This window comes from Alligator sinensis, unplaced genomic scaffold (genome assembly GCF_000455745.1).
Source record: "Alligator sinensis unplaced genomic scaffold, ASM45574v1 scaffold421_1, whole genome shotgun sequence".
NCBI classification, from domain to species: domain Eukaryota; kingdom Metazoa; phylum Chordata; order Crocodylia; family Alligatoridae; genus Alligator; species Alligator sinensis.
In genome coordinates this window covers 1,680,169-1,701,744 of record NW_005841871.1, presented here as the reverse complement: position 1 = coordinate 1,701,744, position 21,576 = coordinate 1,680,169, and the positions used below count along the sequence as shown (strand labels likewise).

At 41.8% G+C, this 21,576-nt stretch overlaps 1 protein-coding gene across 3 annotated transcripts in view; it reads left to right on the top strand.

Moving 5' to 3' along the window:
• The window catches only part of SORCS2 (sortilin related VPS10 domain containing receptor 2), an 857,365-nt gene that overhangs the window by 793,631 nt on the left and 42,158 nt on the right, over positions 1–21,576 (top strand). For all 3 annotated transcript variants that reach the window (XM_025195414.1, XM_025195405.1, XM_025195408.1), the window contains exons 15-19: positions 10,921–11,041; positions 12,620–12,753; positions 13,503–13,631; positions 15,564–15,735; positions 21,121–21,307. In XM_025195414.1, the coding sequence (XP_025051199.1) occupies positions 10,921–11,041; positions 12,620–12,753; positions 13,503–13,631; positions 15,564–15,735; positions 21,121–21,307 (743 nt within the window). The remainder of the gene's footprint in view (positions 1–10,920; positions 11,042–12,619; positions 12,754–13,502; positions 13,632–15,563; positions 15,736–21,120; positions 21,308–21,576) is intronic.

Genomic DNA, 21,576 nt, shown 5'->3' with positions numbered 1-21,576 from the left:
ACAACCCCCCAACATACCCTATGGTGCCCACACACTGCCACACCCCCCACATCCTACCACATTGCCCACCATAAACCCCACCATACGTACACACACACCACCATACACCCCCCACCCACAAAATTAAGAATTTATTTTTCAGTTATTATGCAATAATCTCTATATACAGTACGCAAACACAAATCACAACATAAATATTTTTGTAATAAAATGAAAATATGTTATAGTAGGTAGAAAACTGTGTTGGATCATAATCTGGATGTATAACAAAGTCTGTAAGAGCAGGTTCAAAGCACCTGATTCTTCTCTCATTTATATCATTTGTCTTTCTTCACTTTACACCAGTGTGCTTCCACTGATTTAGGTGGATTTACCCTTTATTGACAGTGATATGACGGCAAATTAGGGGCAAATGCTAAGCACTTTCTTAAATGCCTATTTTTTCTTTATCTTTTAAGAAAATATCAGTCCTTTAAACAGAAAATTATATTCATGACAATGTATAACTTATCTTTCTGAAAATAACATCCTTGAAATCTTTCCTTTGTGTTCTTTTGTAATGTGTACAAAGCCCTATCAATTGACAGTGACTATGCAGGAGGCCAGCTGAGATCTCTGCTGACTGATGAGAGTTTATTTCCCTTACTGTTACTTCAGCTTTCTCTTCCCTTCTTTTTGCTTGACTGCCCTGCATACTAGCTTGTTACGATTATAAACTCTTTGAAACAGGGACTGGATTTTCATTGCCTTTCTCTATAGTGTCCAGCACCTTGGGACCCTAGGCACTACCAGGAATCATATGCAAACATTCATTTCTAGCAGTGGGAAATTTCCACTGCTAGAAATGATTCCAGAGAGGGAGCACAGTACAAGCATTTATCCTGCAACTGTCTCCATTCCACTGCTCCTTGGGCCTTCCATTCCCAATGAAAATGCAACGGCAAATCAAAACCACCTGCCTGCTTCTCACCCCAAGGACACCAGTGTGTGAGGAGCCAGGGGGGACACCAGCTGGTGGTTGCTCCTCACCTACCTAAAAGGAAGGGTATATGTGCCCCATGCCTTCCCTCGACCAGGTTGACCCTAGTTTCTGGAAGGCATAGAAACCTTTCCTCACAGTTCCACTCTTCTTAGTCTCTGGGAATAGTTAAGCCACAGCAAAGTATGTAAACATTCATTCTCCCAGGAGAAACTCTTGCAGGAGCGACTTCTGGCTGGTTGAAGCTGGGTTATTTTTCTCCCAGAGTCACCATTTTCTGTTCAGAAGAAAGTGTGAATGCTTGTATACGTTTGGTTTCTTCCAGGAGAACAGAAATTCTCTTGGGAGAAATGTAACATCTATATGAGGCCCAGTGCAAACAATTAAAATAAAAGCAATTAGCACATAAAAAGATTGTTGCTGCTTTTTTCTGTAATATTTTCCTGGTTTTTGAGTTCATTAATGATTTTCTCTACCAATTATTACCTGAGGTGAAGCGGAAGACCTTATACTCTTCTAGCCAGTCATGAGCTGTCAAAAACCACCTAGCCCAGAGGTCTTTATTACATAAATAGAGAACAGAGAAGGTTGCTGTTGTGATTACACAGGTGACCGCAGATGTCTAGTGAGCCATAAAGTTGATTAAATACTGAATCTGAAATTGCAGTAGTCGCAGAATAATAATCTCTGAAATATGACAATTTAAAACATTTTCCTAGTACAATAAATCCTCTGACAGCCCCAGTTCCTGCTAATGTAGTTTAATGCTAGCAAGGAAGCCTGATTATGGTGAAAAAATCCCAAATCACACTTTTGCAGGATAATTTATTTCCATGAATAGTTCTATTTAAATGAAGCCTTTGCCATCTGTTTTTCACATGATGTATGCTGGGAATTTCATTGGCGCCTGATGGAATTAAATGCCCAACTCCCTCTGAAAGTTAATGGGAAATAGAGGGTTCCTGACTCCCTGAGTACCTTTAAAAATCACGTTCTTGAATATTTAGTCTGTTCTGTGTTCAGAAGCACATATGATAAATTTTTTGTGTGATTCATTCAGAAATTAGAGGGCAAGAAAAAGCAAAGCTTAGTATGTAAATATCTGGTCAGGGGTGTGTCTACAGGTGCATTTAAGCACACCTTAATTTAATGTGAATTATCTTAATATGTATTAAGCAGGTTAGGCAGGCTTCTACTAGAGGTGCACCAATACATCAGTCCATATTATATCGGCACTGATGTTGCCAGTAAATGCTGCATGCATTCATGCATCCACAGGGCCAGCCTGGCAGCTTGGAAAGCAGTGTCTGGCTGGTAAGTCTGTTGGGAGGGGCTAGGGGTAGGGGAAGGGAAGGAGCGTGGGAGAGGCAGATGGAGGCCCTTGTGGTGAGGGAGGAAGTGGGGCTGGGGCAGGTGCTGCCCAACTGCGGCAGGGCAGTGTGTGGGATGGAGCTGCATGGCTCATTCAGGGGCAGATCACGCTGCTACATGTACTCCTGGGAGAGCCATGGGGGATGTGTGGCCCCTGGATCTGCAGGCACAGGGAGGGCAGGTGGCCTCTAAGGGCTCGCTGGGGGCAGTTCTGGGCTCTTCCTGGCAGGGTTGGGGACTGGGCCGGGGCTGCGGTCTGTGCCCTGCTCCACCATGGCTAGGCAGTGCCTGCCCCTGCTCCACTCCCTCCCTCGCTGTGGGGGCCTTGATTTGCAGGTATCAAATTTAGGCACAAATAGCCTAAATTTGTCATTTTTAAATTGCGTTAAGGGTGTGCATGTGTAGATGCATGCCCTAATGCACCTTAAATTTAGTCTAATGTGCCTTAAAGTATTTCATGTAAACACACCCAGGGAGTTAGGGTCCCTTTTCCAGCTCTGTTGCCTATGTACAATTGGACATTTGCTAAGTAGCTCAGGGTTAGTTCCATTTTGATGGATATTTTGAAGATATTTTGATGTCTAACTGTCACTTTAGGTATCCAAGTCCAAAATATAGATTCTTAAAACCTCCATTCAGATGCTGCCTACCCATGCTTAACCAGAAAGAAACTTTAACACTGACTACATAGCCTGACGATGAAGACACTTGCCAGAGGGAGATGAATGCTTATATGATTTAAGGAAATGCAATTTCAATAACATGCTTTAAGATCAGATAGCAAGTGCTAGAGAAATAAACACACAAATATTCATCCAAAATGACTCTCTCCTCTACATAAAAACATGTTTCTAGTAAGAGAATATAATTTTGTTTAATTTCTGTTAAATTAGTTCCCCCAATTATGGAGTTTATCAAGGACAGAAATAGCCAACATCCTTGAAGAACAAAGTTTAAACTACTGTATTTACTAGAATCTAAGGCAAAGTTTCCCCGCCCCCTGAGACAGTATTGGGGAAAGGCCTCGCATCTTAGATCCATGTGCAAAGCAGAGTTGGGGGCAGGTGGCTGCTGTGAGTCAGAGCCTAGGTTGGGACCAGAGTCAGACCCACAGCAGCTGTCTGCCCATCCTCTTTTTGCCCTCTGCAGGTTCTGCCTCCTGCTTTGCCTCCTTCTCTCTCTTACTGTCAGGTACACTTTGGTTTTGGCTTGGATGGGATTCCCTCACAGGACTGGAGCACATGGAAACTCCATCCCCTGCTTGGCCAATCAAGAGTGCCAACAGTGCTGCACGGCTCAGCTAGAGCCGTGCTTCCACATGTGACGGGCTAGCTGGCAGTGACCTAGCCCAGGGGTTTTGAAAGGGCAAAAGATGATTGGAGGACTTGGGATTCTCTTTCCTCACCAATCTGGTAATGATTTGGCCCAGGGGTTTTGAAGGGGTAAAAGACGATTGGAGGATTTGGGATTCCCTTTCCTCACCAATCAGGCCCAGAGATTCACCCCTCATGTCCTCTGATTGGCCCCTTGGGTCACCTGGAGGGGGATAAAAGGGGCAGCACGGCTGACTCAGGAGGAGACCAGTGAGGGACTATGAGGAAGGAGCTTCGAAGAGCTGGGCTAGTGGGGTGGAAGCAGTTGCCCCAGAAGAGCCTGAAGGAGCAGGACCTGCAGGCAGCAGTGGGACCCTCAGCAGCATGGCGTGTGGCCAGCAAGAGAGGCATCCTGCTGGGCACCAGGATCCCCTACAAGAGACTGTGGCCAGCAGGGGGATCTGAGCAGTGACCTGAGGGGTCCTAGCTTGGCTTCCAGCTCCTCCAATCGGATACCAGGCAGGTCGATGTGAGGCCGGGGCTCCAGGAAGGTCAAGACCCCTAGCAGCTTAGAGCAGTGGTGGCTGTGTGGCAGTGTTTTTGCCTACCACGTGGGAGATCTGATTTCAAGTCCCAGCTTTGGTGACTTGGGGTGAGTGAGCTAATAAGGAAAAATTCCTCTTGCAGTAGACAGGAGCCATTGTGCTTTCTCCCCCTTTCTCCCCCTCCAGTGACGCAGGCCCCATATTTCTTTGTCCTTTGACATTTTGTATTTTGTGTGTTTTTATATTTCCCCAACCAGTATTGTTTGCTCTGTTGTTTGTGTTTTGTGTTTTATATTTTGTTAACCCTGTCTTTTGCCAATGATTGTAAGTGTCTAACCTTTGTTGAATCCTGCCCCTTGGGGCATTGTAGTGGCCACTATACCCCGCCACCTGATTATGCCTGTTATGTTCCCTCATTAAAAGGTATATGGTTAAGTCCCCAGTGGTGGTCTGGCTCTGCTCTATAGGGGGAGGAGAATCCCTACACCTCCCACAGCGCTCATGCACCTGCTGTGATCCCTTCAATTGGAGAGGGGGTACCTTTTGGAGTACTGCCCGGGTTACACACATGCAGGGAAGGGATAGAGTCTGAGCAGTGTCTGTCAGTAAGGGTGGGGGGAGAGGGAGGAAGAAGCAGAGACTGGGGGGTGGGAGGAAGAGATTGTGGGAAGTGGGGGGGAGAAGAGGCAGAGACTGGGGAGCAGAGGGGAAGATATTGTAGGGAGTAGGAGGGAATAAGCAGAGACCGCAGGGAGCAAGGGGGAGAGGCAGAGACTGTGGGGACTGGGGGTGGAGGGATAGAGTTTATTGGGAGTGAGGGAGGTGTGCCAGTGGTGAGGGGGGCAGAAAGGCTGCAATGGGAAGAAGAGGGGAGACAGAGGGCAAGTGGACTGCCTAACCCCCTCCCAGTCATTTGACTCCCCCAGTGACTGCTTTCCCTGCTATAGTAGAGGGAGGGGGATGAGTTTAAGACAACCCTCCAATAATTAGATTCTGTACCTGGAAAATTATAACACATTTATAAATTTTCCATATATAAAATCTAATGGGAGGTCATCTTAAATTCAGGTTGACTTAGATTTGAATGAGCATGTTAGCTAGCTTAAAGATTGCATTAAGCTTTTCCTCTCTGTATAAGGATGCCATCAAATTAAAAATTATGTGCTTATAAGTGAACTTGGAGCAAGTTTACAAAGTTATGACAGTTGGAATACAGAAGTTAGAATTATGCAACCCAAATTCTAGCAAATAAAAATAAATGAATTGCTAAGGTAATTAGAATTTCTTTTAAAAATTGTTTAGTGCTGCATCATCGTTCATGGTTACAACAGAGTTTATTTGATGGCTTTCTAATGAAACCCAATTAATCAAATAGAATGCTCTGGTAGGTTATTATTATTACTGTTGTTATTATTATTTTTGCAAGATATTCTTTTAGCATACACTTAGGTGTTTTTAATATTGTAAATTTCTTAAGACTATATTTTCAGAACAGTTCACTATTTTGGCTGCATATTAGATGATAAAGTCTTTGAAAATCTAACTATGATATTTATCCCCAAGGCCACAATTTTACATGGGAAGGTGATGTTGTTTTCCTTTGTAAATTTTCATGAAGCTGTGCTACAGATTGGTACCAGCCTTTTGAACTCCTTTAAATCCTATAAGCTTGAGAGTGAGATTTACATAACCAGTAGTAAGGTTAGATGTGTAAATGCGTACTGTTCTTTATTTAAGATATATCTTAGGTGAAGCATGTGTGTCTGTTTCTTGGATGGCCTATTGGGAAGAAGTGAGACTTAGCAAATGCAGATTTCGGTCTAGTTCAGTGGTTTGTAAACTGTGCTGCATAAGTCACTGGTGGTCCACAGGGCCACAGTAAACAGTATACAGCCAGCCCACAGATTGCATGCACGTTTCTTCCTCTTGCCCTTATGCACACAAACCTTACAGTGAGACATTTGATAATAAAGTTGCATGGTAGTCCATGAGAAATGTTGGGAGATAATAGTGGTCTGTTAGTGCAAATAAGTTTGGGAACCACTGCTGTTCTTCACATAGTGGAGGCCTATAAATCTAGAACCAAAGTGGGAGAGATTTATTTTGTGCGTCACATGTGAGTAGATTGCTTGATAAACGCAGTATTGGTGTCCCATGAAAATGTAAAGCTTCAAGGGATTGCAAGATGTTTACCTAGTCTAGTGCCCTGCTCTGAGCCAAGATTCAATATCCTAGACCACCTCTGACAGCTGATTGTGTAATCTGTTCTTAAAAACCTACAGAGATGCCACAATTTTTTTAGTTAGCTTGTTCTAGTGTTTCACTACCCTGGCAGGTAGAAGTTTTTTTTATTAGTATCTAATCTAAATCTTTGCTATAAATTAAACTGATTATTTCTTGTCCTACTGACAGTTGACATAGGAAGCAATTAATCATTATCCTCTTTATGTATAGGGAGACTGTTATCATGTCTGACCTGAGACTGCTTTTTGCTAGACAAAACAGGCTGAGTTCCTTCAGTCTCTCTCATAGGTCATGTTTTCTAACTTTCTTATCATTCATGTTGTTCTCCTCTGGACTCTATCCAATTTGCCTAACTCTCTCCTAAAATGTGATGCCAAAACTACAATCCAGCTGAAACCTTACCAGCACTGAGAAGAATGAAATAATTACTCCTTATGTCTTACAAATGACACTACTGTTATTGTGGACCAGAATGAGATTACTCACTTTTTCAACAACATCACATTGTTGATTCACGCTCAGTTTGTGATCCACTATAACTCTCAGATTGTTAGGTTTTTTTTGTGACGGTGAATTGAGTCAGTCTCCATTTTGTATTTGTGCATTTGATTTCCCTTTCCTAAGTGTAGTGCTTTGCACTTGTCTGTGTTCAATCTAATTTTGTTATTTTCAAAATATTTCTCCTATTTATCAAGATCACTATGAATTTTGATCCTGTCCTCCACTGCTAATACCTTCTCCTTCCTGTGTCATCTGTAGGATTTACTATATAGTTCCAAATCTAGGTATTAAGTCAACCCCACGTTTTCAGGCAGCTTTTTTCCCCAAAATAAATTGATAAACACAGGTCAAGTGTTTGAATGCCTATATCCCTTATAAAATCCTAAAAAGAAGAATCAAATAACCTAGGAAAAAGTCCAATGCATTAAGTGTACTAAAAAAAAATCTGATTCCTTATTTTTATTCCATGCCCAACATACTGCAAGCACATATCAAGATTGTTGAACGCCCAATTATAGGTTGAGCCTGCACCTTTTATAGTTCTTGAGAGCTATTTTTTAGCTGTGCACCTTATGGTTATTTCATCTGGACCATATTTCCATAGTTTTCTTATGAGACTATCATGTAAAACAGCATCAAAAAACATACTGAAGTCAAACCATGTCACATCTGCCACTTCCTTCTTTAGGCCAATTATACTAACAAAGAAGGAAATAAGATTGGGTCAACAGTCTGTGTTCTTGAGTAATCCACACTGGCTGTTTCTTACCACCTTGTTATCTTCCTGGTGCTTATAAATAGATTAATAATTTGTTCTAGTATCATTCGAGGTATGAAATTTAGACTGCTTGTAATTCCCCAGGCCCTCTTTCCCCTCTTTTCTTTCTGTTTCTCTTTATCCAGTCATTTGGGATATCCCCTGTCCAGATGAATTATCAAAGGTAATCATTTATAATTCAGAGATTATTTGAGCTAGTTACTCAAGTACTGTACGTTGAATTTCATCAAGGTCTGCCAACTTGAACATATTCAATTTATATGAATATTCCTTAACCCATTTGTCTCTTAAACTGTGCTCTCTTAATCTGCCCTGCATTGATGGATTTATATACCCACATTGTATTACAATGAACTACAGCCTATCATATAGCTATATTCCAGAGACAGAGATAAATAGGATGAAAATTTAATTGCAACAGGTCAAACTCATGCACCATTATGTCCCTTTCCACAGAGATGCCATCACTTCTTTTTGCCTAAATTATTTAAATAAGTACAGTTTTTGCTAAAACAGGATTAACCGTGCCATACACTTCTTTACCTCAGATATCTAATCAGTTCTTCTACAGTGTGTGTGTCCTGAGTGGGATTTCCAGTCTCAAACTAAGTGAAACTAGGAGATATTTTTACCTGGTTGTACTAATCAGGTTGCCAACCCAAGAATATTTTTTTTACCGGCAATATGCAGATTTTTTACTGACAACCAAACTTTTTTACTGATATACGTTTTTACTGATGTTTTACATCAGGGGTGTCAAACTCATCTGGTCCCATGAACTGAATCAATGGTGCTGGGCTAGTCCATGAGCTGGATGAACAGCATCTGGACATCCCCGTGGACAAGACTGGGCCTCTACATGCCCTCCCCACCAAATGCTGCATCCAGTGCACATGGTCCTCACTCCAGGCTGGGGGAGGTGCAACATGCAGCATGGGTCCTGGGTTGGCCAGGACAGGCATCTTATGCAGCCAGAATTGATTGCATGCCATGTGCAATGTGTGGGTCTACTCTGGACCCAGGAGCAGCACCAGGCGCCCAATGATGGGGCTATGCAGGCTAAATCTGGCCTGGGTATCTGATACCCATTTTATATATGTAAATTGAACTCTTCTGCCAAGCACTGGATGGCAGTAACAAGAGATCAGTTCAAATGTAGGGGTTGTGTAATGTCTTTTAATACAGTCTTATTTGACTCCAGCAATGTTTTTATGCCATGCTGCCCCACCCCAGTGTTCCCTACTCACCCCCACACTATAATACCACTGACTGCACCCTGCATGGTACTACCTCCAACCCAGCCCACGCCCCAGCCTTACCTCTGCTGGTCACGCTCCCCTCATTCTGGCACCATCCCCCACCCTCCACCTCTCCCCCTTCTCAGACCCACAGCTCTGTCCTAGCCATACTGTGTCCCTTCCTGTATCTTTGAAGTGAACAGCTGTTAAAAGCAGGGGACAGCCAAACAGAAGCAGAGACAGCACATGACTGGAGGTGTGGAGGGGCTACGGAAGGTCCCATGAGTCTCAAAGCCCTGACAAGAGTTTTCTGCTGTCAGGAACTCTGATCCAGCAGGCCTGGCTGGGCCAAGCACATCAGTTACCACACCTGACCCTGATTCCTGGCTAATTGGACTGACTCAGTTCTCTGCAACCAGATTGGCTGCTGAAAGCACCACTTATCCCTTTTAAATGCACCTGCAGCCTCAAGCTGTAGATATGCCTTGACACAGCTTCAGACAAAACTCATATTCACAGCCCTCCTTGATTTTCCTGACTTCTGACCCATCCTTGGCTTTTCCTGACCCTGATTTCTCCTGAAACTTGGCACTGCCTTTGATCTCTCTGGTTTCCCTAGCATCCTTACTTGGCTTGGCTTCCTTGACTCTGATCTTGGATTTTTTTCCCTGGAACTTGGCAATGGTTCTCTGAACCTTGGATCTTGACCTTGGCTCATGTCTCAGACTATGCCTCTTGGATCTCCCCTCTTGGGGAGAGATCCCCAAGTAACCAGTGCCCCTGCCTTGCTGACCTCATTGCCCTTCCAGGACCTATCTGCAGGCCTGGCCACCTACATCCTGCTGTATGGTGACGTGTAGATGCAGCCATCATGTCTGCAATTTAGCCAAACTAACAGGCACAATCAAAAGAGTAAATAAGCCTGGGTGGGCTGGCTGCTAATGCCCAAAATATGAGCTCTGTGGAGGAACTGCACAGAAACTGCTGGCTTCAGAATCAGCCTTGAATTCTTTGGCAAGTAAACCACATGAGCCTGAATAGGCTGTAATGCAAACCACAGACATATCTGACTTTTTACCAAATAGAGACTGCATGCTTACTAATTTGTTGCTGGGTGTCACACTTACCCATTTTGTTTTGGAAATAAATGTCCTGTCTTTAAAAGCGTTCCCTGTTTTGAAAGCACAGCCTATTTTTTTAACAGAAAGATGTTTCCATTTTGCTCAAGAGGTTGCTCCAGAGGAATCTTACTGTTTGTGACTCCTTTACTAAAGCTAAGCCACTGAGCATTAGGTGCAATACCTCAGGAAGGTGAATCACAATTTCCAATACAATACCTTGATTCAAAATAATTGATAATATGGCCTTCTTTGCACTTGTCCCAAATCTCAGAGTGCCTTACACATCATTAATCATGAAGCTTCTCTACATTCCTATGGGTTTGATCACTAGTAATATTTCCATTTTAGGCCTGGGTAAGGGAAGGCACAAAAGCACAAAGGAACTTGTGTCACAGTCATATAGCAAGTCAGAGGCAGAGTTGGAAATTTAACTCTTTGCATCCGTTCCAGATCTAGATAACATTCACTATCCCTTATCTAAGCTGCAACATCTCAAAATATACCTACCAAAAAAGTTAATCTAAAATGCCATGTCCTCTATTATATCAAAAATTCATATTTCTACCGTGATCCCTGGATTGTTTTATGATAAAATGGTTCCCCAATAAATGAGCAATACAGTTTTTATTAATTTTCGGGACCTGTAAACAATTGGCATTTGTTTCCCTTTTTACATCAAAAGAGAAGAAAAATGCTGAAAAATAAGTCTGCAGTGCTTTCCTTTCAACAGAGGGCAATGTAAATAGTGGGCAAAAGTAAATAGAAATTAGAAAGTTCTATAATGTGTGGTCTTGCGTTCTCATACAACTTTTTAAAATCTTTCTGTTCAGAGTTTTTGGACACATCAGTTATCGTTCTGATTGGGAACTGGTGAAAGTAGACTTCAGACCTTCTTTCCCAAGGCAGTGCACTGAAGATGACTATGAATCTTGGGACCTCACAAATCTTCAGGTATTGAGCAAACAGTGGTCTTAAATTAACAACGTTCATATCCATTCTGCTACACAAACCATTGCCATTAAGCATAGATTCTAGCTCCCTACTTTGATTATCCTTGATATTTGAAAGGAAGAGCAAAGCTTATTTTTTTACAACTATCAGTGACTTCAAAATAGCTTAGTGTAAAGGGAGAATAGATTTTGTGTTCCCTTTATTGTCTTAATGGTGGTCTGTGGATGGAGGGAAGTGTACTTGGTGATTTGCCATAATAATTAGGTGGTCCTTCTGGATTCTGAGACACACACTGTAAGCCAAAATCTATAGTACTTATTGAAGCAATTTGAATATGTAGTCATATGTTTTGCCAGCTTCGTGGCCACATATGGTACTTGTATGTAAATCAGCATAAGTAAAAACCCATTCCAAAAGAAATTTAGAATCTCAGTGGGACAATCATATAATAGAGTCCAGTTGTTTTGAGCAATACCAAACAACTTGAGCAATACCAAATCTGTAGCAATGCATTAGCTGTGCTAATGTCTCCTGTGCTGGCCAAATTAAATTTTACCTACATTCTGGTTCTCATTCTCTTTATCTTGTATTGTCTGTAGAGTAGTGTGCTAGTATTTTGGACTACATGAGATATATTGCTGTAAGTCATGATCACTGTCAGTTTTTTTTCTCTTTTCCTCGTCCATGTGTTCTCCAGGTTTCGTCTTGCCTGCCAATTCGTATTATTCCAAACAAACTTTCCTTTAACTCTCACTCTTGGCTATTATGCCATTGCTGTCACGCTCCTATTCCTATACTCCTAATATAGGCATGACATGCACTTGAAAGTATTATGTAGGTTTAGGCCATAACAAGAAAAGTGTGTTGAGGCACTGAAATCATACTTCTCAGAAACTGGAAACAAGTACGTTTTTAAAAAAAAAAATAGATCCTATGTTAGCAACCACTCAATTATCAGTGCAGGCATGTTTAAATGACCCCATTTGCAGGCACAAATGCTTGAGTTGCGTGTATGATTGCAGGAACTGGATCTACATTTTTGTGCATATTTTGGTCTTCTGCACTTTAGAAAATGTGTCTCCTAGCACTGGATCCATAAAGAGGGTTAGGCTCAAGCCTTGTAATTCCAAGAGCCAAAGCACATTTGCTTGTTTGTATAAAACAGAAAAAGGAAAAGAGAAGGACAAAGGCAGAGAATGAGAAAGAATAAATGTGTACTGTATTGGCTAAAATACTTATCTGGGAGATGGGAAGCTGGTAGTCAAACCATTCTAAATCAGGCAGAGAAAGGATTTGAATTTTAGTCTCCTATATCCTGGATGTGTATTCTACCCTCTAGGTTAGTGATTATTTCAAAACACAAAAAATCATGACTTTTGAAAATCTTGTCTAGAGTGACATGCTGAAGGTTACCTAGGTTGCCTGTAACACGCTTGAGAATTAAACCTGTATTTCCAGAGTCCCAGTCGAGTGCCTCAGCTACAAGACTAGTCTTCCTCTACACATCCTAAAATGATGATTAGATGGAGTTCATGACAGGATGGTTTGGTTATTACAGTTCAGTGCTTTAATGTTCAGGGGGACCATTGCATCATGGGTCAACAAAGAAGCTTTCGGAAGAGGAAAATTTCATCATGGTGCATTAAAGGAAGAAGTTTCACGTCAGCTCTCACATCCAAAGTTTGCGAGTGTGTGAACTCTGACTTCTTATGGTGAGCCTTTCTATGGACTGTACAGTATCTGAAAAATGATGGAATGTGTGACAATCTGGGATATATAAAACCCACACTTCCCCAAACAAAAACTAAGAATAAAACAATTCAGTGGGATTTGAATGACAGATTGTTTTTCCCATGTGTTACATTTGTTTCTGGGTAAAGAGAAAAAATAGTTCAGTAATTCTATTTCTGTTTTATGTCAGTTGATATTGCAAGAAATTATGTAGAATTTCACAATCTGGCAGAGAAATGCCAAGCTATGTTTGTTGCTACGGAAGCTGCATGCTGTGAATTTTCTTTTGAAAAAAATGAAATAAGAAAACCATTGACATTTTTGAAGGAACAATCATTTTCACCTGACTGGACAAATCCTGATGTTTTATTCAGATAAACTCCCACATAGTAAAATTTGAATAATGACCATTGGGATTGACCTTTAGTACAAATCCTCTGCAGTCACAAGTGAAGCAGAAGAGAAAGAGGATACATGTATTGATTTGAGTTGTAAAGGGAGCTCTTTAAAAGAAACTGAACTGCAAATAGAGAGGATTCTGTGTACAACCCATTCTGCCCTCATATGTACTACACAACTCTGGTCTGAGAGCAGAACTGGACTGATCAACCTGGATGCTAACCTCCTACCAGATAACATTAAAATTACTCTCCTTTACTCCTATTCTAACCCAGAAAACAGATTTATGAAAAATCAGGACAGCTAACATACTCTGTGTGGGTTTTTGCAGTGATTATGGATTTGAACGTTCAGCACCTGTGAAGTCAGAATCCAGCAAGTGCTTTGCTGACTTTTGGTTTAATCCAGAATCCCCTCCTGAAGACTGCGTATTAGGACAGGCATACACAAGCAGCACTGGGTAAGTCTGTTATTTTCTTAACTTGCAGAGATGGAAAGCACTTTGTCTAAGCGTCAAAGGGTAGGTTTAAGAAAATGTAAGTGGAACTCTGTATAGTGATTTATGTTGGGGTAGCAACTGATAAAACAGATACCGTTTGAAAGCTGGGTGGGGTTGAGGAGGGACATATTGCATCTGAATTCAGGGTGATTGTTTCATCTGCCTGCTCCTAACCTGCAACAAATGAAGCTAAACAACAGCAATTTCCCCCTCTTTCATTCAGGGATAAAATACTGCAGGTTAGCTTCACATACTGTAGGTTAGGAGTGGACAAATGCAAGATTACATTGGATCAGCTGATATGGTCTCCCAAGCAGTAAGTCCACGCTTCCCTTTATACTAGCATAATTGTACATCTGACCATTGGCTGTCCCAATTTTCTAAAGGTACATTTAGTGTGCGAGAGGTTTGTAGAAAGGGCAGTGTTATCATCTTGATTTATTTTAAAAAGTTATATAAATCTCTCTCAAAATACTAGGTCCTTTTAAATACTTAAAAATACTAGTCTCTTTTAAATGTTTCTGCTCATGGCTGTAGTTATAAGGGGTTTCAAACTTGTTCACTATTGCCAACACCAAGAACCCATAAACCATGAGTGAAAGCCAAAAAATTGTGAAATTTGGTTTGCAAATCAGGTTTTTACACATTAAAAAATGGGGTCTTTTTATTTCCCTCCTAGTTTCTAAGTCTCTGTAGATATATTTTCATGCTATGAGCCCTCCGGCATGATGGTTAGAAAGTTTGGGGGCGGGAGGAAGAATTTTAAGAAAAGAAAGCTGAGATTCTTGGGAATTCACATTTCCAGGAGCTGGGGTTTTAAATCTGAGAGATTGGTGCAGCTGGCAAAAGCACATTCTTGCTATCTCCCTCCTGTATACACCCTGACTATTGCCCATTCTGCTTGAATGTTGCTGTTAGCCTTACTGGGAAACACCCCCTGCAGACCCAGACAGAGGCAATTAGCCCTGTACAGAGCCAGGCTCAAATGAAAAAGAAAACAATCTACAAACAGAGAGCCATTTTTTTTCTTTAAATTCTCTTCTAATAATCTTAGGGATTATTTATAACAACAGCAGCTGCACATATGATAGTGAGCCTTTAGAAAGTCTTTGATGTTAACCCTTTAATTTTTTTAGATTCAAATCATATAAATACTTAGAAGCAAGTATTACCTCACTAAGCTTTCCAGACCCCTTCTCCTACCTCTCACTTCCTCGAGGATAAAGCATTGTGCAGAGGATGGATTCTTTGCCTAATCATAAGGGCCACTGAGATTCAAAGGAAAGTTTTAGAGAGCTGTAAACAATAGTGTATAGCACATTCACTACAAGGTAGTCTGACATGTACACTGAGAATAACTTGCAGCTGGCATCTATTCCCATTTATAACAACATCATCGTTCGCAGTTGTGTAGATTGGGACTAAACCTTGAAATGTCAGTCAGGCCAGAGACTTGCAGTTTGTGTGTATTTTCTTTATTAGTGAAAACCCTGCATTGTCACAAGAGGCTGGCAGCTGTAACAGAGAGTTTGAATTCCCAAGAATGAAACGTATAAATCTTAAAGAATGGTTAAAAATAAGAAACCTGAATGAAACTGATCCTGAATGAAACTAAATAATTGAGGTATAATCCAGAATGTTTCTCAGGCAACCCTTGTCAAGGCATTTTTAGTTTGTTATGCAGAATATATTTAACAATGATTAAGAGCTTCATGAGCCTGGAAATTTCATGAGCTTAAGCATTGGAATTTGCTCCGCCATGAGACTTGGTATAGTTTTTGTCTGATCTGGTAGTCAACCACACTTCAAATTAGGCTCCAATATATTGTCCATTGTTATATATTCCATGCTGCCTCCAGTACCCCCACTAATCACTACTTACCATTCTTGCAGGTACAGGAAAGTGGTGTCTAATGTGTGTGAAGGTGGTGTTGATTTGCAACAGAATCTAGCCCAGCATATGTGTCCACTGATTGCTCCCAAAGGGTTACAGATTAGCATCAAAGGAGAAAGCCTGGCTGTTAAGCCTGGAGAAGACATCACCTTCATTGTCAGACAAGAGCAGGTAATGAAGAACTTTAGCTTTTTGAAAATTTCTATGCTGTTTTTGGATTTACCATTTCCAGGTACTAATTTATCTCCTATCTGCTTGAGGGCTGAAAAGAGATTAACTTGTGCTTCTGAAGGAGGTGCTAATTGTTCCTTAATGAAGTACTCAATGGACTGGGTAACTAACAACTCTGTCAAAGAAACCTAGTTTGTCTTCTCAATGGAGTGTGTAAACATTGTAAACACATTAACTTCTTTGAAAATTGTAGTTTAAAGGATGTAAACACCAGGTCTGCTTGTGCTGCTTTGAAAATTCCTGAAATAACTGTAGTATCAGAGAAGAGCAAAGTAAGATGTAAAGAGGCTATATTCATATGAAGACAAAAGTACAGGAAGTACATTTTTCAGCTAACATCCAATCAGTAGAAGAGGATAATTTGCAATAATTTTATGCCTTTCAATTAGAGTTACCATACATCTGGGTTTTCCCAGACATGTCCTCTTTTTTGATCATCTGATCTCCGTCCAGGCAGGTTTTTTAAATCTAATTGAATGTCCGGGATTTTGCTCAGCTCAGCTGTGCGAGGAGAGCAGGTGCCTGCCAGCACTGGGAGAATCTATCCAGGCACCTGGGCTGCAGTGGGAAATGCCTGGCCACCTGGGCGCAGAGATGTCCCCAGGGTCCCCTAGCACCTATCAAGTTCAGTTTAGTTTCTCTGCCTCAGCACAGAAGGCACTCCCACGATCCTAGCACCTGCCTTTTTCTATCTATTCCTCTTGCAGCAGCATCTGATCAATATGGAGTGTGGGACTGCAACTTGTGTAGGGGGCTGGCTTGTAGGCAGCAGCTCACTGTGTGAACAAGGTTGCAGGGGTGGGGCAGCCAGGAGACAGAGGGAGCAGGGGGCCGTGGCTTGGAAGTGAGGGGCTGAGGGCTGTGGGTCCAGAGTGTGGGGCAGGGGGCTGCAGGTTGGCGGTAGGGGGCATCAGCATGGCCCAGGGCAGCAGGGTATTGCAGGTTGGGAGACAGGAGCACTGGCAGGGCTAGGGGTCCCCAGGTTGGGAGTGAGGGGCCGCACCATGAGTGGGGGTCTGTGGCTTGGGAGTGAGGGGCAACAGAATGGGCAGGGCCAGGGCACCATCATATCACTGCCCCTCACAAATATCTAATCCTCCCTCTCTTTTGGAACTGGAAATATAGTAACCTTATTTCAATAAATTCAGACAGCCAGGACCCCAAATTCACTCACCGGGGGATTAACTAGAGTGGACCTGGATTTACAAAAGTGTCCCACCTTGCATAAAAGTAACACCAGCAGGAGTTGGGTGTTGGGCACCCTGGGATTTATTTACATGCCTGAATTGGAGCTGTGCTCCTTTGAGCATCTTGGGCACAGACAGAAGTGATAATTTTCACCCTATCTGGCCACAGAAAGCAGTCTATAGTCATGACCAAACACAAGTGCATGGCTGCACACTGCTTAAAAGATGGCTGATCAGGCAAAAATCTGGACCCTCATTGCATGAAGGTTCAGATGGAGATATTTCAAAACAGAGAGCTTCTCTTTAATTTCCTCTTTAACTTGTGCCTGCGCTGCATCCCAGCCTGTTGCTCTTGTCAGAATGGGAAGCGGGGGAAGGAAGCAGAGGTAGTTCATTTTGGGTTTTTTTCAGCCCCTACTGGAGGGTGGGGTGGGTGTATTGAAGCCCCCGCCCCACTGCCCCAGAATGAGCTCCCTCTGCTCTCTTTCCCCCCTTCCCATTCTGAAAACAGGGACAGGCTGGGAGGGAAGAGGGGCCATTGCTAGTGGAAACTGCCTGCAGGGTGGCAGCCAGCAGCTATATTCCCCTCCCTCCTGGATCCAATAGTGAACTTCTGTTTGGTCCAGGGGATTGCTGTAACTCAGAACGCTTCCTGTAAAGTATTCTGAGTTACAGCTGGGAGCTGCACTTCTGTTTGTGCCCCTTATGCCAGCTGAGGTACCGAACACTTAAAGAGCTGGCCTTGAACATTTTTGAAAATCCATTCTCTCCTTTCCAAAGGTCAAACACCAGTTTTTGTTAATCACTGAAGCAGTAAGAAGATCTGACATCTACTATTAATCCTTACAATGTTTGTTTATTGAAAGAACTAACATCTTAACGGTAAGACCAGAAGCAGACTATAACAGTCTTATGTGCAGGATGCAATATTTCTGTGTCTTAGTACTTACGCATTAAGTACTAGCTTCTGCCATTCTTCTTTACTTGAGCTTGTACTGACCACTCCTACACAAAATCTAAGCTTCCTTCAGAGAGAGAGTCTGAAGGAAATTCACGTATTTCACTAGGCCCATTTGATACAACCCTGGGATTCCTGATTTACTTCAGGAGCAGTCAATGGAAATATATGCAAAGTAAGGTATTACTTAACATATAGCAGTATCTGGCCCTAAGCAACTTTTATACATTAGCTGTTGTGAGGCCAGATATATTTTATTTCAGTCCTTAATTCTGTATGCTGTCACCATCTCATTATTAGTAAAAATACAGAACTTAACTATAATCTTAGAATTCAGTTGTTTATCATTTCTTATTATTATTATGGGGCTCCTAAAGTTATGATTTTTGTTGGAGGATGAATTTTATATCTTTCTGTCATTTAGTGGAACATCTAAAGATATGAAAATGTTCTCAAAAGTCCTGGCATTTGACTGGTGTTCCATATATTTTCAGTGTTCTCTGTGTCTGGTACTCTGACGTGTAATGGAGTTTTACAAAAAATGTGACAATTTGCTGCCCCCTATGGCTGAGAATCAATATTAATGCTCAAATGTCCATAACATTCCACAGAACTTAAAAAGAGAAGAGCAAATTTTACACAAGAGGCTAATTAGCTCTTCTGACAGGTAGGGAGTGTAAGCAACATTTCTACTATATCAGTCTCATACAATTTGGGATTTATTGCTGCATTTGAATACTAATTATTTGTTGCAAGGGTCTTCTGCTCACGCCTGTATTTGTCCAGGTGATGAATAACCATGTTTAGATACAATAATAAAAAGAAAATAAGCCATCCCACTATATCTTGGCTCAGTCCACTTAATGTATGAGTCAATAAAATCAAGGCAACCCATTATTTTCAGTAGTCAGATAGAAGTGTTCAAGGCCTATTAAATTTAAATGGCATTTTCCTATGTTCCTCTTTTGTTGTCAAGTCATTATTATCTCTTCCTTTTGATAGAACAATCGGAGTGGGGTATCAGTGCTTTGAGAGCATCACTGTCAGTGTAACATCAGGAAGGGGGGAGGTCAAAACAGAACATTCAGCAGAACTCTTCCAGCTCCAAGCATTGAACAGTATCTTTTTATCACTGGAGATGATATGCACGTGCTTTTCTAACATAAAAAGCAAATACTGTTTATTAGCTTTCTTAGAGGCCCCCAAAGGTTTTGCATGTACAAGCACATAACTGAAGCATCTCCTTTTTAAATTTTCATAAGGCATTGTTTCCTCTATTCAATGCTACCTATCTGCAGCAAAAGAAAATGGTTATTTGTAGGAAAATGTTCACAACAGAGGACAATACAAGGCAAGAAACTCCTTTTCTTGGTCAGACAATATGGAGACAAAGCATTTGATAATTCTAGATGTTCTTTATTCTGAGTATTCTCTTAATATGAACATACATTTTCTCTTCTATGTGAAAGGAATGAAATGTTTTACTGAACCAAACTGCAATATAATGTAATAATAGTAGTAGTAGTAGTAACGACAGTGATGACAACAACACCCATACCCTGTTCCAGACAGTGGTCTGTATGGTAAAGTAATGTAATTGGGATGAAAACCTTCTTTGGTGTGATGAATGATTTTAGTGACCAAATTAGTACAGTATATAGATGCACTACAGCCATTCTCCAGATCCACTCAGAACTTTTAAAACTGAATGTCATGGTCCAGAGCTAAAAGCTAATAGAAGTTTCCTCTGGCTTTAGACTCATGTCCAGATTGGACATCTGTCTCTTCTGAATGGTCACACTGTGCTTCATAGTGACAATAGAAGGCCTTTGATGGGTGTGTTTTAGTTTTAATGGAGTGGCACACTGAAGACAATCATAGTCATCCTAATGCACAAGGCTTAATATTAACAAGATAGTGGCACTTTTATGAGCTCTCAGAAGAGCTGGTGTTACAGTAAATTACACAAAATCTCTAACATGGCATAAAGATATGTCTGGATGTATATACTATTTCCCAACTGCAGTTCAGTTCTCCACATCACTAAGTCTCAGAGTTCATGCCTTATGCTCCTGACTTTTATCTTGGCTATGGCTCTGTTCACAGATTCATACATTCATAGATTGTAAGGGGCTGGAAGGGACCTTGCAAGATCACTGGGTTCAGCCCCCCTGCACCAAGCAGGAAAAACAACTGGGGTCAGGTGACCAGACCAAGGTGACTGTCCAGTCTCCTCTTGAAGATTTCCAGGGTAGGTGATTGCACCACCTCTGGAGGGCGCTTATCCCACAGTCTGAACACCCTAGTTGTGAAGTAGTTTTTCATCATGTTGAGCCTGAAATGGTCTTCCAGGTGTTTGTAGCCATTACTTCTAATTTTCCCCAAGCGTGCCCTGGTGAACAATTGTTCACCGAGCCCTTAATGTACGCCTCTGTTGTAGTGATAAACTGCTAACAACTCCCCTCTCAGCCTTCTCTTTTTCAGGCTGAGTCGTCCCAGATCCCTCAGCCTTTTCTCGTATGGCTTGCTGTGCAAGTCTCTGATCATATGGGTGGTCCTTCTCTGCACTCTCTCAAGCTGTAGCACGTCCTTGCTAAAGTGCGGCACCCAGAACTGGACACAGTACTCCAGCTGTGGTCTTGCCAATGCCAAATAGAGCAGGAGAATCACTTCTTTGGTTTTGCTGGGGGTGCATCAATTGATGCGTGCCAGGGTATTGTTGGCCCTGCTGGCTACAGCGTCACACTGCTGGCTCATGTTCATACTGTGGTCAGTTATTACCCCCAGGTCCCTTTCATTCATGGTGCTGGTCAGGTTGGCATTGCCAAGCCTGTAGGTGTGTTGGGGATTGTTCGTCCCCAGGTGGAGCACTTTACATACACAGTATGCTAGCAACCGTGCTCAAGGACTTATAGTTTCACTAGCATAGTGGGCAGTGTTTCAGAGAGATGTTGGCCGTGTGCAGATGGGGTGACATCACTGTGACACAATGCATTTACAACTTGCTGATTGCTTTGGAATATTTTATTTTCATTGTTTGGAACTATATTACAGATAGTTGAATATTAATACACACATGCGCATACACACACCCCTTTTTGTTCTGTAGTAACAATAACAGCAATGTCTCCAATTTGAATATTGTCTATCCAAACATTTCTGACTTGTTTCCTCTGATAGGGAGATGTTCTAAATACTAAGTACCAGGTGGATCTTGGAGATGGATTTAAGGCAATATATGTGAATCTCACTATGACTGGTGAACCTATCCGCCATCGTTATGAGAACCCCGGGATATACCGTGTCTCAGTCAAGGCTGAGAATGTGGCTGGGCATGATGAGGCTGTGGTGTTTGTTCAAGTGAACGGTAAGTTTCACTGTTTTTGTTTTTCTCTGGTTTATTTTTCCAGCTTCATAAAAAGATCTTGACAAATGTGGGGAAACTACTAACATAGCCTTAATAACTGGACACTATTTGCAAAGCCATCTTTTGTGGACAAGCTCACGCAACCACATATTTCCTGTGTGGTGTTAATGCATAAACTGTATTTATTCACATTCCATATGCCCCTGAATAAGACATGTACCTTGTTTTGGGAAGACAAAACGAAGAAAAAAAACCTCCCCAGCTATTGT